The 19,034-nt window shown below is 43.2% G+C and overlaps 1 protein-coding gene across 2 annotated transcripts in view; it reads left to right on the forward strand.

Moving 5' to 3' along the window:
• Positions 1-1,963: 1,963 nt before the first annotated feature.
• The window catches only part of LOC110520352 (neuroligin-4, X-linked), a 30,899-nt gene continuing 13,828 nt past the window's right edge, over positions 1,964-19,034 (forward strand). Inside the window, exons 1-7 of one of the 2 annotated variants that reach the window (XM_090230140.1) lie at positions 1,964-2,132; positions 5,535-5,613; positions 6,663-6,743; positions 9,374-10,028; positions 12,083-12,235; positions 17,840-18,025; positions 18,174-18,439. In XM_090230140.1, the coding sequence (XP_090086266.1) occupies positions 9,542-10,028; positions 12,083-12,235; positions 17,840-18,025; positions 18,174-18,439 (1,092 nt within the window). In that variant the 5' untranslated portion in view covers positions 1,964-2,132; positions 5,535-5,613; positions 6,663-6,743; positions 9,374-9,541. Of the gene's footprint in view, positions 2,133-5,534; positions 5,614-6,361; positions 6,744-9,373; positions 10,029-12,082; positions 12,236-17,839; positions 18,026-18,173; positions 18,440-19,034 lie in introns of those variants that run through there. The other variant, XM_036974880.2, reaches the window with a different exon arrangement.

The following is a 19,034-nucleotide window of genomic DNA, read 5'->3' on the forward strand; positions in this document are numbered from 1 at the left end:
ACGTTTGCTCCCGTTTGGTGAGTGTGGCGGGATGTGGCTTGAAGCAATGAGTGACGTATTTAAAAGGCAGTGGCCATGCTGACAGTATTCCACAACCCCTCCCTGTTTTTCATCTGGTTGTTCAGTACAGCACCGTTTCCGTTCAATTGAATTTTCCGAACTTAAAAACGTATTGAACTTTGCTCTTGTTTGTTATTTCTGACCTCACAGCTATATGACTAACTCTGAGCCGTGTAAGTAAGTTTAACCTCTTTCCCATTCCAAAGGACAACCCTATTGACCTCAGCCAGGGATCTAGTGCTAATGGGTCCTGAGGCACTGGAGGTCCTTCTGCCTTGCACTTCGTTGGGTTCTAAAGATCCACAGTTCATTGTTTTACTGGCCCTTATTTGGGCTTTTCAGACCGCACGTTCAGAGCAGGGCCAGGGGTGTATTCATTATTCAGACTGTTGCAACGATAAGCATTAGCCGTTTATTCTAGGAACCAAGAACGGCAAACAAAATACAATTTTGAGGGACCTACCTGAATTTGTCCATTAGAAACTTGTTTTCAGTTTGAGAAAAAACGGTTTCTGTTGCAAAATATTTCGCAACAGAATCAAATTAATGAATACACCCCAGCTATGACCATGGTGGCTCAAAGGCTCATGGAAGCTCTTTAGTATTAAAAAAACAACAATGATGGTGGAACACTTTCGACAGCCGGACCATAGTGCAAGGAAAACGGATCACACACTCATTCGGCAGCCCCAATTCTGGTGGAGAGATCAGAGCTGAACTGTTCTCAAGAGTTAGATCTTTCACGCATTAGCCTTCAGTATGTCAATCTACAGAATTATGGGATCCCATCTCTGTCTGTGTGTGTGTTCAGTACCAGCCTGCCATGCATGGTGTCTAAATGGGGCCACTGCTTGTGTGTGTTAATATTGTGTGTGTGCCTGTGAGGGATCTGATGATTGCGTGTGTTAATATTGTGTGTGTGCCTGTGAGGGGTCTGATGAGTGTGTGTTAATATTGTGTGTGCCTGTGAGGGGTCTGATGATTGCGTGTGTTAATATTGTGTGTGTGCCTGTGAGGGGTCTGATGATTGCGTGTGTTAATATTGTGTGTGTGCCTGTGAGGGGTCTGATGATTGTGTGTTAATATTGTGTGGTCTGATGATTGTGTGTGTAGGTCCTGACTCCCAGCCTGGTATTGGTGAGAGGGTTGATTGGATATCATGAGCATGTGACTTGTCAGTGAAGATCACAGGAGGCTGGTGGCACCTTAATCGGGGAGGACGGGCTCGAGGTAAAGATTGGAGCGGAATTAGTGGAATGGTATCAAATACATTAAACACATGGCTTTCATGTGATTGATGCCATTCCATTTACTCCGTTCCAGCCATTCATGAACCATTCTCTCCTCAGCAGCCTCCACTGGTAGAGATACTATTCTCTGACTGGCTCACTCCTCCCCACTCCTGTCCATGAGCCAGAGAAACTCTACCAATGGTTGGAGCTGGAGAGCTTCACAAGACCCGCCCAGGACTTGCAGGTAGGATGTCTTAAAGCAGTTTAAAGAGTTAGCCAGAGCCCACTGCATCAAGGTCAGCTTGGAGTCATGCTTACTAACCCGTACTTCCCTACACCTAAAGGATTCTCATACCATGAGAAACGAGATTCTCTGGTCTGATGAAACCAAGATTGAACTCTTTGGCCTGAATGCCAAGCATCACGCCTAGAGGAAACCTGGCACTACAGTGAAGCATGGTGGTGGCAGCATCATGCTGTGGGGATGTTTTTCAGCGGCAGGGACTGGGAGACGAGTCAGGATGGAGGGAACGATGAACGGAGCAAAGTACAGAGAGATCCTTGATGAAAACCTGCTCCAGAGCGTTCAGGACTTTGGACTGGGCGAAGGTTCACCTTCCAACAGGACAACGACCCTAAGCACACAGTCAAGAGAACACATGAGTGGCTTCAGAACAAGTCTCTGAATGTCCTTAAGCGGTCCAGCCAGAGCCCGCTGTTGAACCCAATCAAACATCTCTGGAGAGTCCTGAAAATAGCTGTGCAGCGATGCTCCCCACCCAACCTGACAGAGCTTGAGAGGATCTGCAGAGAAGAATGGGAGAAACTACCCAAGTACAGGTCTGCCAAGTTTGTAGCATCATACCCAAGAGACCCGAGGCTGTAATCGCTGCCAAAGGTGCTTTAATAAAGTACTGAGTAAGGTGTCTGAATACTTATGTAAATGTGATATATCAGTTTTTAAGTTTTATAAATTTTACAAAAAAATCTGGTTTTGCTTTGTCATTATGGGGTATTGTGTGTAGATTGATGACAATTATTTTATTTTTTTAATCAATTTTAGAATGCTGTAACCTAACAAAATGTGGAAAAAGTCAAGGGGTCTGAATATACTTTCCGAATGCACTGTAAAACCAATACAGGGTGTGTTCAGTAGGGCACAGCATAGCAAAATATTTTGCATCAGAAAATGAATGTCCTTATTAATCAAGTCACAAGTGTATTTATTTTTTACTGAATCAAGTTTTGAGTTTATTATGTTGCATACATTGTTGAGTCTGTTGAAATGTTGTTTAAAAGTTTCATAGATTTGAATTTTCATATAACACATATAAACTGCCTCTACGTTTATGATCCAGCAGAGTGCAGCATCGCTCCACTCCCTGTGTGTCATCAAGTAAAATGTTATTTGTCACACGCTTTGAAAACAACAGGTGTAGATGAACAATGAAGTGCTTACTTCCGGCTCTTGCCTACAATGCAGAGAGTACAATAATAACACAAGGAAGAAATACACAATTGTTAACAACACCTTGGCTATATACACAATGCACCAGTACCGAGTTGATATGCAAAGGTACGAGGTAATTGAGGTAGATATGTACAGTACCAGTCAAATGTTTAGACACACCGACTCATCCAAGGGTTTTTCTTTACTTGTACTATTTTCTACATTGTAAAATAATAGTTAAGACTTCAAAACTATGAAATAATACATATGGAATCATGTAGTAACCAAAAAAGTGTTAAACAAATCTAAATATATTTTTGATTCTTCAAAGTAGCCACCCTTTGCCTTGATGACAGCTTTGCACACTCTTGGCATTCTCTCAACCAGCTTCTCCTGGAATGTTTTTCCAACAGTCCTGAAGGAGTTCCCACATATGCTGAGCAATTGTTGGCTGCTTTTCCTTTACTCTGCTGTCAAACTCATCCCAAATCTCAATTGGATTGAGTTCGGGTGATTGTGGAGGCCAGGTCATCTGATGCAGCACTCCATCACTCTCCTTCTTGGTCAAATAGCCCTTACACAGCCTGGTGGTGTGTTGGGTCATTATCCTGTTGAAAAACAAAGATAGTTCCACTAAGCGCAAACCAGATGGGATGCCGTATCGCTGCAGAATTCTGTGGTAGCCATGCTGGTTAAGTATGCTTTGAATTCTAAATGAATCACTGACAGTGTCACGAGCAAAGCATCATCATACCACCTCCGCCATGGTTCACGGTGGGAACCACATGTGCGGAGATCATCGGAAGGTGGAGGAGTGCAAGGTCTCTAACATCCACCAGCTCAGTGATGTCGTCATGGAGGAGTGGAAGAGGACTCCAGTGGCAACCTGTGAAGCTCTGGTGAACTCCATGCCCAAGAGGGTTAAGGCAGTGCTGGAAAATGATGGTGGCCACACAAAATATTGACACTTTGGGCCCAATTTGGACATTTTCACTTAGGGGTGTACTCACTTTTGTTGCCAGCGGTTTAGACATTAATGGCTGTGTGTTGAGTTATTTTGAGGGGACAGCAGATTTGCACTGTTATACAAGCTGCACACTCACTACTTTACATTGTAGCAAAGTGTCATTTTTTTTCAGTGTTGTCACATGAAAAGATATACTCAAATATTTACAAAAATGTGAGGGGTGTACTCACTTTTGTGATATACTGTAGATACTTTTGTACTTGTTTCCTCCAGCATCTTCACCACGTCCTTTGCTGCTATTCTGGGATTGATTTCTCTAGGAGACAGAACGCGTCTCCCTCCTGAGCGGTATGACGGCTGTGTGGTCCCAGGGTGTTTATACTTGCGTACTATTATTTGTACAGATGAAAGTGGTACCTTCATGCGTTTGGAAGATGCTCCCAGGATGAACCAGACTTGTGGTCTACAATTTTTTTCAGAGGTCTTGGCTGATTTCTTTTGATTTTCCCATGATGTCAAGCAAAGAGGCACGGAGTTTGAAGGTAGGCCTTGAAATACATCCACAGGTACATCTCCAATTGATGTACCTGTGGATGTCTAAAGCCATGACATCATTTTCTGGAATTTTCCAAGCTGCTTAAAGGCACGGTCAACTTAGTGTATGTAAACTTCTGACCCACTGGAATTGTAATACAGTGAATTATAAGTGAAATAATGTGTCTGTAAACAATTGTTGGAAAACTTACTTGTGTCATGCACAAAGTAGATGTCCTAACCGACTTGCCAAAACTATAGTTTGTTAACAAGACATTTGTGGAGTGGTTAAAAAACAAGATGGAATGACTCCAACCTAAGTATACGTAAACTTCTGACTTCAGCTGTAGGTAGGGATAAAGTGACTAGGCAACAGGATAGATAATAAACCGTAGCAGCAGCATATGTGAGGAGTCAAGAGTTAGTGCAAAAAGGGTCAATGCAGATAGTCTGGGTAGCAATTTGGGTAACTATTAAGTAGATTTATGGCTTGGGGGTAGAAGTTGTTTAAGGTCCCGTTGGTTCCAGACTTGGAGCATCGATACTGCTTTGCTGTGCCGTATCAGAGAGAACAGTCTAGGACTTTGGTGGCTGGAATTTCTGAAAATGTTTTTGGCCTTCCTCTGACACCGCCTGGTATGGAGGTCCTGGTCCAGGAAGCTTGGTCCCAGTGATGTACTGGGTCGTACTCACTACTCTCTGTAGCGCCTTGCGGTCGGATGCCAAGCGGTTGCCGTACCAAGCGGTGATGCAGTCAGTCAAAATGCTCTCAGTGCTGCAGCTGTATAACTTTTGGAGGATCTGAGGACCCATGCCAAATCTGTTCAGCCTCCTGAGGGGGAAGAGGCGTTTTTTTATTTTATTGAACCTTTATTTAACTAGGCAAGTTGGTTAAGAACAAATTCTTATTTACAATTACTGCCTACCCCGGCCAAGCCCTAACCCGGACAACTCTGGGCCAAATGTACGCCGTGCTATGGGACTCTCAATCACGGCCGGTTGTGATACAGCCTGTGTGTGTGTGTGTGTGACACCTGCAGATGAGATGAGCGTTCCTAAAAGTCCACATCAGGGAGCCAGTCCTCACATTGCCTCATAGCAGACACCTGAGGCAGGCTTGATATTGGAAGACATATCAGGCTACTGAATGACAAGGACTACACTCTGTCCTCCTAGGCACCCCTTTTAGGGATTTGTGTGTTTATAAAAGTACCCTCATGCACTGTACTGTTTTGGGCTTATGTTTGCACACCCTGTTTTTGGTTAATGTTTTTCTATGTTTGCTGAGAAGGTGAAGAGAGGATGGCGGGCACACAGGGATCTGAGAGGATGGAGAGAACGTGTGGAGGAAACAAAATCTGTCTGACATGGTGAATGTTCCCAAACACACTGAAAGAACGACACACACACACACACAACAGTATTTCTAGTATAGCTGTTACCATTTACACCTCTACGTCTTCAGGATCCCATCCATACAGAGGCCTACTGCTCCTACCAGCGTTCTAGCTCTTGGGGGCCACAAAGTCAGATTTGTGCAGTGTATAATTTGTTTATAGAACCAGATCGTCTATGTAGGGAGAATCATCTTTGTTGTGTGGCATCGTGGGTTAGGGTTAGAGTTAGGGTAGCGTCATGGGAGGGGACATGAATCACTGAGCTGACATTAAGGGTTAGGGATTGAGGTGACTGGGTGAGTCATGTCATGTCTCTCTCACTCATACACACACACTGTCCACCGGAATGGCCCCAGGAAAGAATACAGACATAGGGTAGTTATTGGAGACAGAAAAACACACTAATGTGATGTCATCTTGTGACTTAGTTTCATTGAAGGTTGTTTGTCACAAAGTTGTGTGTGTGTGATTGTATGTATTTTACCGTTGGTGCTGCAATGATACAATGTGTGGTTTTGGCAAAGCCTAGTGTTTAGAAGATATCCCATTCCATTTATGTTCCATCTTGTCTGAGACACAGTTATCCCAACATGGATTCAGAAGTTAAGATGGGCTGTGTTGTTGTGATTACTGATAGCCTGTCCTGTGGTGTGTGTGTATGTGTGTGTCTGTCCCAGCTGATGAGGGTGCATGAATCTATTGGCTGCAGGCTCCATTCAACACTGTCCAATAGCATCTGGAGAGACAGAGAGAGAGAGAGAGAGAGAAAGAGAGCGAGAAAGATGTGAACGTCGTAGTTTTTTCTTCTGTTAACGATAATCACGTCCTGTACGGTATTCAGTTGTTGCGGGGTTCAGACCACAAATACTTAGGCTATTCCCGGGAGCTCACGGCAACGGTGGAATTTACCCCAGGCACGTCGCTGGTGCACGAGGCTCTGCAGTCATCGACACACGGTCCCAGGATTTCTCTCACCGCTCTCCTGTCCTCTCTCCCCATCTTCTTTTCTGTTTTCTTCGCAGTGAGGGATGAAACGCTCTGTCAGCTGACATTTTTACTGCAGCAGCTGCGTGAACAGACCAATGGAGCAATGACGTGTGTCGGTGAGTCTCATTTATCACCATGTTCTACTGTGTGTGTGTGTGTGTGGGGGAGGGGGGGGGGGGGGGTCCTGGGGTCCTGTATGCTACAGTACGCTCATTACTATTCATCTGATGTTGCGCTTCACAGTCACATTTTTGTGACTAAAACCCCGCTATAGAATGTATTTCACTATTGGCTGTATATAATAGATAAATAGCTGGATTTCAGATGGATAAAAGGTTGATTGTCTTTAGACATGTCCTGAGTCTAAACGTCATGATTTAAGCAACACAACCGGTGTCATGGCCCCTGTAGCACCTGGGGGGTGTCACTGCAGCGAATGGAGAGGAATGGGCTCTGATTAAAATATCCAGCCATATGCCGCTGATACAGGTCCAGATATATGATACCTGATGATGCAGCTGCAGTACCAGTCACAGCCAAGAGATAACATTTAAATGTTACATATTAATTTCTCTCTCTCGCGCGCGCTCTCTCCATCTCTTTCTCTAAAATCGATTCAAATCAAATTACCTTTGTTGGCACGAATGGGAACGACCAATACAAGATCAATGCTATAGCAACAACAACAACTTGTGCGGACGTTTTAAACATTCATACTAATTTCCCCAAAAGGGCAGGGGGTTTCTGAGATTTAGAAACCAAAGACCGATATTTAACAAAAATTACAATAAGGAAATTACATGAATGACAATTGCAACAACTAGCACATACTGTGCTGCCAGCGCCAAGACTGTTGCCATGTCGATTTTGAATGAAGGCACAAATTATTATTCCACTGAAATAATAATATAGATCATTACACTGAAGTTAAGTGGTAACTGGGCAAAATAATGCCCTAATGGTGAGTAACTAACTATAACTTGTTACCATGATATTGCAATGCTATTACCATTTTATCCTGTGCTGTAGGTGATTTAAGCATCTAAGTCATGGTGGGGCTAACTCCACACATTTTTTTAGATGCATGCCAGCAAAGCCACTACACAACATTACACTAAACAATACATTAATTGCACTATAATGGTGACAAACAGAGCCCACAAACTGTTAGGGCCTACATAAAGCTGTCCCAACAGCAGAGCTTTCTTTTCAGCACCATGGAGTGAATCCTTACCACCGCTACACCTGGCTATCAGCGGAGCCTTGTCTGGCAGCGAAACAGTTAATTCAGCCTCATTTACCTCCTTTTTAAAAAACATAGCTGATATGGTTGACTTGCTTAAACAAATGTGATTTCTTCTGACAATTGAGATGTACAAACTATGGCATAAAGGAACGAGAGGTAATCGTAATTTCGATTAAGACATTTAATGAATGAGCTAAGATGGACGTAGTCAATACAACTATTTGTTCAGCACTTTTGAAATATATAGCGACAGAATTCAGATCATGGGCCGTTCTTAACGTATTCTCCCTGTACATCAAGTCAGAACCTAGGATAAATAAAGGGGGCATATAAGCAGACAATGAAAGCTATTTCAAAATTCAATGATGACGTTTCTCTAAAACAGGCTATAGGCTACATGTGCACCACTAAGTCAGAACAGTAGGCTAAGTTCTGAGGGGGATAGGTGCCAAATTATTAGGGTGAGGCACATGGGTTACTAACAGCTTACTACACAACATACACGTAGTATTACTTTCTTAGCTACAGTATACATATCTCCCTAGCAAATTACATTACTTATTATTTAATACATTTTTGGAATCACTGTTGTGCTGTGCTCACTTGAACAGGAATGTGGTGCAGCAGTCCTTCTTGTGGGCAAATTTTGTCATGATGATGACTGCTTGTCTAGCTTGGAAGCTAAGATTTTGAAAGTATTATGTTGACATGATCAGTTCAATCAAAGCTACAGTAGATATAATGTGATTTGACGTCATTTTATCTGTGGCCAATGACCTTGAGGATTCTTGGATGTGCACTTCAAATGTAAGTCTATGACAGCACCCGTTAGGGCTTGAAAAGTCTAGCTCTCCCTGTAGATTTTGAGGTGATGTAGTGTCCCCATGAGTGACAGAACACTGAGCCAATCATGGCACAACTAGAGAAGATGACCAACCCCTATGCTCTGTATTTTCCACTAGCTGCCCCTACACCACAGAAAGCACTGAGCTAGGCTGAAGCACTTGCATGTTTGTACGTGGCTTTATTAACTCATTACATTTTTTTTTTTACATTGTTTGCCAAAATAACATGCAAAACAGGCAACAAAAAAACAAGTGGGGTTCAAAATGACAGGTCGCCACTGGCTGCTATGTAAAATTATACCAAGATTGCTCTCAGTTTCTCTTTAGTCGGAGCATGAGAGGAGAACATGTCTCTCAGTTTCTACCACTCTGCACCCTGAGAGGTTGCAGCCTGTTCTCTCTGGCCAGTCATGTTGTTTTAATGGGGTCTTCATGTCTATACAAAGTCCGCCTTTATTTGTGGCATTGTACTCTTTCAGACTAGGCTGTGTCAAAACTTGCATGCTTTTTTTCAACTGGCAGTGGAAGAGGGAATTTTCCCAGTTCAGCCCGCACGCTTGGAGGAGAACCATTCTACATGCAGTATGTATATATAATTCAAGCTCTGTCTCTGCTTTTTCTCTCTGTCTGTCTCTGTCGATCTCCCTCCCTCCAGGCAGAACAGTGTGACTGTACGAAGAGAACCGGGAGGTGACTGGCTGACCCAGGGAGGAGAGAGACATATTCTGAGACAAACACACACAAAAAACTGAGCAGGGCTGTGTGAGTGTGTGTTAAACTCTCAGACGGAGTCCTGATCTAAACCGAACGCCGACACTCCCACATGTCTCCCCCGTCTCCCCCCACCCCTATCCCCTCTCTGCCCTCCTATCTACTGTGTGTCCTCTCCATGTTCCTGTCCCTGTCCAGACTGAGGGGCATCCTCCCCCCTCTCCTCTCCCTTGTCCTGTCCCTCCCCCCTGCTGCTAGCCAGTCAGTCATCACCACGTCCCAGGGCAGACTGAGGGGTCAGTTGACCCCCCTGCCTTCTGACCTGCTGGGCCCTGTGGTCCAGTACCTGGGGGTCCCCTACGCCCGCCCCCCCACCGGGGAGAGACGCTTCCAGCCCCCCGAGCCCCCACTGTCCTGGCCAGGGGTGAGGAACGCCACCCAGTTTTCCCCCGTCTGTCCCCAGCCTGTAGAGGAACACAGCCTGCTGACAGAGATGTTACCTCTCTGGTACTCTGCCAATCTGGACATAGCCAGCACATACCTGTCACAGCAGAGTGAAGACTGCCTCCACCTCAATATATACGTCCCTACTGAGGAAGGTATGTAGTATATACAGTACACACACACACAATCAAATCAAAGTTTATTTGTCACGTGCGCCGAATACAACATTTAACCTTACAGTTAAATGCTTACTTACAGACTCTAACCAACAGTGCAAAAAATGTATTAGGTGAACAATAGGTAAGTAAAGAAATAAAAACAACAGTAAAAAGACAGTGAAAAACACTGAAAAACACAAATATACAGTAGCAAGGCTACATACAGACACCGGTTAGTCAGGCTGATTGAGGTAGTATGTACATGTAGATATGGTTAAAGTGACTATGCATATATGATGAACAGAGAGTAGAAGTAGCGTAAAGAGGGGTTAGCGGGAGGATGCATCCATCTCTACATACAGTGGGTTAAAAAAGTATTTAGTCAGCCACCAATTGTGCAAGTTCTCCCACTTAAAAAGATGAGAGAGGCCTGTAATTTTCATCATAGGTACACTTCAACTATGACAGACAAAATTAGAAAAAAAATCAGGAAAATCACATTGTAGGATTTTATTATTATTATTTAGGAATTTATTTGCAAATTATGGTGGAAAATAAGTATTTGGACACCTACAAACCAGCAAGATTTCTGGCTCTCACAGACCTGTAACTTCTTCTTTAAGAGGCTCCTCTGTCCTCCACTCGTTACCTGTATTAATGGCACCTGTTTGAACTTGCTATCACTATAAAAGACACCTGTCCACAACCTCAAACAGTCACACTCCAAACTCCACTATGGCCAAGACACCAGAAACAAAATTGTATACCTGCACCAGGCTGGGAAGACTGAATCTGCAATAGGTAAGCAGCTTGGTTTGAAGAAATCAACTGTGGGAGCAATTATTAGGAAATGGAAGACATACAAGACCACTGATAATCTCCCTCGATCTGGGGCTCCACGCAAGATCTCACCCCGTGGGGTCAAAATGATCACAAGAACGGTGAGCAAAAATCCTAGAACCACACGGGGGGACCTAGTGAATGACCTGCAGAGAGCTGGGACCAAAGTAACAAAGCCTACCATCAGTAACACACTACGCCGCCAGGGACTCAAGTCCTGCAGTGCCAGACGTGTTCCCCTGCTTAAGCTAGTACATGTCCAGGCCCGCCTGAAGTTTGCTAGAGAGCATTTGGATGATCCAGAAGAAGATTGGTAGAATGTCATATGGTCAGATGAAACTAAAATAGAACTTTTTAGTAAAAACTCAACTCGTCGTGTTTGGAGGACAAAGAATGCTGAGTTGCATCCAAAGAACACCATACCTACTGTGAAGCATGAGGGTGGAAACATCATGCTTTGGGGCTGTTTTTCTGCAATGCAAAGGGACCAGGACGACTGATCCGTGTAAAGGAAAGAATGAATGGGGCCATGTATTGTGAGATTTTGAGTGAAAACCTCCTTCCATCAGCAAGGGCATTGAAGATGAAACGTGGCTGGATCTTTCAGCATGACAATGATCCCAAACACACCGCCCGGGCAGCGAAGCAGTCGCTTCGTAAGAAGCATTTCAAGGTCCTGGAGTGGCCTAACCAGTCTCCAGATCTCAACCCTATAGAAAATCTTTGGAGGGAGTTGAAAGTCCGTGTTGCCCAGCAACAGCCCCAAAACATCACTGCTCTAGAGGAGATCTGCATGGAGGAATGGGCCAAAATACCAGAAACAGTGTGTGAAACCCTTGTGAAGACTTACAGAAAACGTTTGACCTCTGTCATTGCAAACAAAGGGTATATAACAAAGTATTGAGATAAACTTTTGTTATTGACCAAATACTTATTTTCCACCATAATTTGCTAATAAATTAATAAAAAATCCTACAATGTGATTTTCTGGATTTTTTTTCCTCATTTTGTCTGTCATAGTTGAAGTGTACCTATGATGAAAATACAGGCCTCTCTCATCTTTTTAAGTGGGAGAACTTGCACAATTGGTGGCTGACTAAATACTTTTTTGCCCCACTGTATTTATACATGCACCCACATATGTTTCTTTGCATACTGCAAGAGCTGTTGAACGTTCTGAAAATCTGGCTTGTGTGTGTGTGTGATTCCAGACATCCATGATGAGGGCGGTCTGCGGCCAGTGATGGTGTATGTCCATGGAGGTTCTTATTCTGAAGGGAGCGGCAACATGATGGACGGCAGTGTCCTCGCTAGCTATGGAAACGTCATTGTCATCACAATCAACTACAGGCTGGGAGTACTGGGTTAGTCAACTTCTTCATCAGCGTCGTCGTCATCTTTACCATCATCATCGTGAGATTCCGCCTAATCACCTTTCTGGCTTACTCTCTCACTGGTTGAAATGTCACCGGTCTGTGTTGCCACTGAGTAGCTAGCAGCCTGTAGACAGCCAGATTCATCTGTGTGTATGCCTGGTTAGAGGGGAGCCATCAGCTTCGTGTTTATGGCTCACTGTAGGTAGGGTTAAATTAAGCTTGAGAGAAGGAGGAGAGAGAGAGACTAGACACATTGGAAAGAATTAACCAAGAAACAGAGCAAACTAGAATGCTATTTGACCCTAAATAAAGAGTACAAAGTGGCAGAATACCTGACCACTGTGACTGACCCAAAATGAAGGAAGGTTTTGACTATGTAAATATTCAGTGAGCATAGCCTTGCTATTGACTGAGGTCGCCGTAGGCAGACCTGGCTCTTAAGAGAAGACAGACTATGTGCACACTGCCCACACAATGAGGTGGAAACTGAGCTGCACTTCCTAACCTCCTGCCAAATGTATGACCATATTAGAGACACATATTTCCCTCAGATTACACAGAACCACAAAGAATTTGAAAACAAATCAAATTTTGATAAAAAAAAACCCTCTCATATCTATTGGGTGAAATACCACAGTGTGCCATCACAGCAGCAAGATTTGTGACCTGTTGCCACAAGAAAAGGGCAACCAGTGAAGAACAACTATAATAAACTACAACCCATATTTATGTTGATTTATTTTCCCTTTTGTTCTTTAACTATTTGCGCATCGTTACAACACTGTACATAACATTTGAAATGTCTATTCCTTTGAAATGTTTGTTAATGTAATGTTTACTGTTTGTTTTTTATCATTTATTTCACTTATAAAAAATCTATTTAATTTGCTTTAGCAATGTAAATATATGTTTCCACTACCAATAAAGCGCTTTGAATTAAATTTAATTGAGATAAGAGAAGCAGGGTGCGAGGCAAGGAAGGGGAGGGAATAAGAGAGAGGATAAGAGAGGAGGAGAGGAGGTGATCTAGAGAAAGAGGTAGTGCAGAAAGGGTTAAGAGGAAAAGAGTGGGAGGGGAGGAGGAAAACAAGAGAGGAGGAGAGGAGGTGATCTAGAGAAAGAGGTAGTGCGGAAAGGGTTAAGAGGAAAAGAGTGGGAGGGGAGGAGGAAAACAAGAGAGGAGGAGAGGAGGTGATCTAGAGAAAGAGGTAGTGCGGAAAGGGTTAAGAGGAAAAGAGTGGGAGGGGAGGAGGAAAACAAGAGGGGAGAAGAGGAGGTGATCTAGAGAAAGAGGTAGTGCGGAAAGGGTTAAGAGGAAAAGAGTGGGAGGGGAGGAGGAAAACAAGAGAGGAGGAGAGGAGGTGATCTAGAGAAAGAGGTAGTGCGGAAAGGGTTAAGAGGAAAAGAGTGAGAGGGGAGGAGGAGAACAAGAGAGGAGGAGAGGAGGTGATCTAGAGAAAGAGGTAGTGCGGAAAAGAGTGGGAGGGGAGGAGGAAAACAAGAGGGGAGAAGAGGAGGTGATCTAGAGAAAGAGGTAGTGCAGAAAGGGTTAAGAGGAAAAGAGTGGGAGGGGAGGAGGAAAACAAGAGGGGAGAAGAGGAGGTGATCTAGAGAAAGAGGTAGTGCAGAAAGGGTTAAGAGGAAAAGAGTGGGAGGGGAGGAGGAAAACAAGAGGGGAGAAGAGGAGGTGATCTAGAGAAAGACGTAGTCCAGAAAGGGTTAAGAGGAAAAGAGTGGGAGGGGAGGAGGAAAACAAGAGGGCTAAGTGATCGGATTTATAATCATTGAATGTCACATGTATCTTGTGGCTCAGCCCTCAGTAACACACACACACTCCAGCTCATCCTGTTAGTGACACACTCATGTCCCTAGTGTGGCGTGTGAATTAGTGACACACTCATTTTGCGTGTGCATGTGTTCAGTGACACATGGATGTTCTGCTGTCCCAGGTCTACCCCAGGTCTGACTGAGGGTGGTGAGCAACGGTCACATGACATCATCAGTCACTGAGTCATGTCACCACATTACCCAGGGTCCTCAGGGTTTGGCTACACTGTAAAACATGTCTGTCAATCTGTGTTTAGACAATTAATTTGTTCTACAGTATAAGGGTTAGTGCGCAACTTTAGCCACTTACTGGATTAGGTTTAGGTTATAACGGCATACTGTAATACTTGTTATTATTGATTTATTAAAATCACTAATGAGAGATTTATAAATATCTGCCGTATTAACCAATCCCCAGTGAGAATACTAGTCTCATAATTGTAAGGAATCAAATCTAGTTTCAAGTGGAGATCAGCCTTTAGTTCCAAGTCCATATTTACATCCTGCTGTTCATGTCTTTGATGAAAAGTATTTTTTAAATACAATACAGTGCATTCGATACAGTGTATTGGGACCCCTTCACTTTTTCAACATTTTGTTACATTACAGCTTTATTCTAAATTGGTTTAAATAAAATGTTTCCCTCATCAATCTACACATAATACCCCATAATGGCAAATCGAAAACAGGTTTTTAGAAATGTATGTACATTTATAAAAACAACCAAACAGAAATACCTTATTTACATGAATATTCAGACCCTTTGCTATGAGACTCGAAATTGAGCTCAGGTGGATCCTGTTTCCATTGATCATCCTTGAGATTTTTCTACAACTTGATTGGAGTCCACCTGTGGTAAATTCAATTGATTGGACATGATTTGGAAAGGCATACACCTGTCTATATCAGGTCCCGCAGTTGACAGTGCATGTCAGAGCAAATACCAAGCCATGAGGTTGAAGGAATTGTCCGTAGAGCTCGGAGACAGAATTGTGTCAAGGCACAGATCTGGGGAAGGTTACCAAAAATGTCTGCAGCATTGAAGGTCCCCAAGAACACAGTGGCCTCCATCATATTAAGTGGAAGAAGTATGGAACCACCAAGACTCTTTCTAGAGTTATCCGCCTGGCCAATCGGGGGAGAAAGGCCTTCGTCAGGGAGGTGATCAAGAACCTGATGGTCACTCTGACAGCGCTCCAGAGTTCCTGTGGAGATGGGAGAACCTTCCAGAAGGACAACCATCTCTGTAGCACTCCACAATCAGGCCTTTATGGTAGAGTGGCCAGAAAGAAGCCACTCCTCTGTAAAAGGCACATGACAGCCTGCATGGAGTTTGCCAAGTAGCACCGAAAGGAATCTCAGACCACGTGAAACAGGATTCTCTGGTCTGATGAAAACAAGGTTGAACTTTTTGGCCTGAATACCAAGTGTCATATCTGGAGGAAACCTGGCACCGCTCATCACCTGGCCAATACCATCCCTACGGTGAAGCATAGTGGTGACAGCATCATGCTGTGGGAATGTTTTTCAGTAGCAAGGACTGTGAGACTAGTCAGGATTGAGGGAAAGATGAACGGAGCAAAGCACAGAGCGATCCTTGATGAAAACCTGCTCCAGAGCGCTCAGGACCCCGGACTGGTGCGAAGGTTCACCTTCCAACTGGAGGAGAATGACCCTAATCACATAGCCAAGACAACACAGGAGTGGCTTGGGGACACGTCTCTGAATGTCCTTGAGTGGTCCAGCCAGAGCCCGGACTTGAACCTGATCTAACATCTCTGGAGTAGAGGTCGACGAATTATGATTTTTCAACGCTGATACCGATACCAATTATTGGAGGACCAAAAAAAGCCGAATTAATCGGCCGATTTATATATTTTTTTAAATATATGTATATATATATATTTGTAATAATGTCAATTACAACAATACTGAAGGAACACTTTTATTTTAACTTAATATAATACATCAATAAAATCAATTTAGTCTCAAATAAATAATGAAACATGTTCAATTTGGTTTAAATAATGCAAAAACAAAGTGTTGGGGAAGACAGTAAAAGTGCAATATTTGCCATGTAAAAAAGCTAACGTTTTAGTTCCTTGCTCAGAACATGAGAACATATAAAAGCTGGTGGTTCCTTTTAACATGAGTCTTCAATATTTCCAGGTAAGACGTTTTCTGTTATAGTTATTATAGGAATTCTAGGACTATTTCTCTCTCTACCCTTTGTATTTCATATACCTTTGACTATTGGATGTTCTTATAGGCACTTTAGTATTGCCAGCCTAATCTCGGGAGTTGATAGGCTTGAAGTCATAAACAGCGCAATGCTTGAAGCACAGCAAAGAGCTGCTGGCAAATGCAGGAAAGTGCTGTTTGAATGAATGCTTACGAGCCTGCTGCTGCCTACCAACGCTTGGTCAGACTGCTCTATCAAATCATAGACTTAATTATAATATAATAACACACAGAAATACGAGCCTTAGGTCATTAATTTGGTAAAATCTGTAAACTATCATTTTGAAAACAAAACGTTTATTCTTTCAGTGAAATACGGAACCGTTCTGTATTTTATCTAACGGGTGGCATCCCTAAGTCTAAATATTGCTGTTACATTGCAAAACCTTCAATGTTATGTCATAATTATGTACAATTCTGGCAAATTAATCACTGTATTTGTTAGGAAGATATGGTCTTCACACAGTTCGCAACGAGCCAGGCGGCCCAAACTGCTGCATATACCCTGACTCTGCTTGCACAGAATGCAAGAGAAGTGACAATTTCCCTAGTTAAAATAAATTTATGTTAGCAGGCAATATTAACTAAATATGCAGGTTTAAAAATATATACTTATGTATTGATTTTAATAAAGGCATTGATGTTTATGGTTAGGTACATTGGTGCAACGACAGTACTTTTTTCGCAAATGAGCTTGTTAAATCATCACCCGTTTGGCAAAGTAGGCTGTGATTCGATGATAAATTAACGGGCACCGCATCGATTATATGCAACGCATGACAAACTAGTAATATCATCAACCATGCGTAGTTAATCTGTGATTATGTTAAGATTGATTGTTTTTTATAAGATAAGTTTAATGCTAGCTAGCAACTTACCTTGGCTCCTTGCTGCACTCGTGTAACAGGTAGTCAGCCTGCCACACAGTCTCCTCGTGGAGTGCAATGTAATCGGCCATGATCGGTGTCCAAAAATGACGATTACCGATTGTTATGAAAACTTGAAATCCCCCCTAATTAATCGGCCACTCCGATTAATTGGTCGACCTCTGCTCTGGAGAGACCTGAAAATAGCTGTGCAGCGATGCTCCCCATCCAGCCTGACAGAGCTTGAGAGGATCTGCAGAGAAGAATGGGAGAAACTCCCCAAATACAGGTCTGCCAAGTTTGTAGCATCATACCCAAGAAGACTTGAGGCTGGAATCACTGACAAAGGTGCTTCCACAAAGTACTGAGTAAAGGGTCTGAATACTTAAATACTTGTAAATGTGATATTTGCTAAAAAAAACTAAACGGTTTTTGCTTTGTCGTTATGGGGTGTTGTGTGTAGATTGATGAGGAAAAACTACAATTCAATCAATTTAAAAATAAGTCTGTAACGTAACAAAATGTGGAAAAAGTCAAGGGGTCTGAATACTGTCCGAATGCACTGTATTTCTGTTGTGTTATATATATTTTTTTACTCTAATATCTACTAGACTTTCCTTCTATATTGTTGTGTATTTTATATGTGTTATTCCCTCAGGTTTCCTCAGTACGGGTGACCAGGCAGCTAAAGGCAACTATGGTCTGTTGGACCAGATCCAGGCTCTGCGTTGGGTGAAGGAGAACATTGCTGCATTCAGCGGAGACCCAGACAGAGTCACTGTGTTTGGCTCTGGGGCTGGAGCCTCCTGTGTCAGCCTACTAACTCTGTCCCACTACTCTGAGGGTAAGTAACCCCTGAACCCAACCTATGAACCCTTACCCTAGACCTTTAACTTCTAACTGTTAGCCTGGTCACACTTCTCAAAGAGTCACCTCCAATTCTTGACCCATAACCTCTGACCTCTAACCTCTGTCAGCATGCTGTGTATCAGATCTGTTCCAGAAGGCGATCATCCAGAGTGGGACAGCCCTGTCCAGCTGGGCGGTCAACTACCAGCCAGGGAAGTATGCAAGGCTGCTGGGGGACAAGGTGGGCTGCAGCCTGGAGGACTCATCAGAGCTCATCGTCTGTCTGCAGGGGAAGACCTACCAGGAGCTGGTGGAACAGAATATCACTCCAGCTAAATACCACACCGCCTTCGGACCTGTCATCGACGGTGATGTCATCCCTGATGACCCCCAGATACTCATGGAGCAGGTGAGAAAATATAGAACACTCTATGGCTTATATATATTATACATGTATTACAAGTTATTCTTAAAATGTTAGACCTGGACATAGCACCCTTTCAGCAGCTGCGCTTGTCTTAAATTTTATATTAAATTGCTTGGATCATAGGAATCACTGTGCTGCCATATTTATAGACCTATCCAAGGCTTTTGATACTGTCGACCATCCCTTACTCATTCAAAGGTTGTCTGAAATGGGCCTTGACCAGGCGTCTTGCAAGTGGTTTAGGAACTATCTGTCAGATAGGACACAATGTGTGCATTCTGATGGTGTTAAGTCAAGTTTCCTCGATATTACTAAAGGTGTCCTACAGGGGTCGATTTAAAGCCTAGGCAGCAGCTACTCTTCCTGGGGTCTGGCAAAATGAAGGCAGTTTTACAATTTTAATAACATTACAATACATTCATTACAGAATTCACAACACACTAATGTGGGCCCTCAGGCCCCTACTCCACTACCACATATCTACAACACAAAGTACATGTGTGTATGTTATCATATGTGTGTATGCATAGGTCTATGTCTATTTGACCATGCTGGTCATTTATGAACATTTGAACAT

This window comes from Oncorhynchus mykiss, chromosome 3, assembly GCF_057628025.1.
Source record: "Oncorhynchus mykiss isolate SJ-2025 chromosome 3, ASM5762802v1, whole genome shotgun sequence".
NCBI classification, from domain to species: Eukaryota; Metazoa; Chordata; class Actinopteri; order Salmoniformes; family Salmonidae; genus Oncorhynchus; species Oncorhynchus mykiss.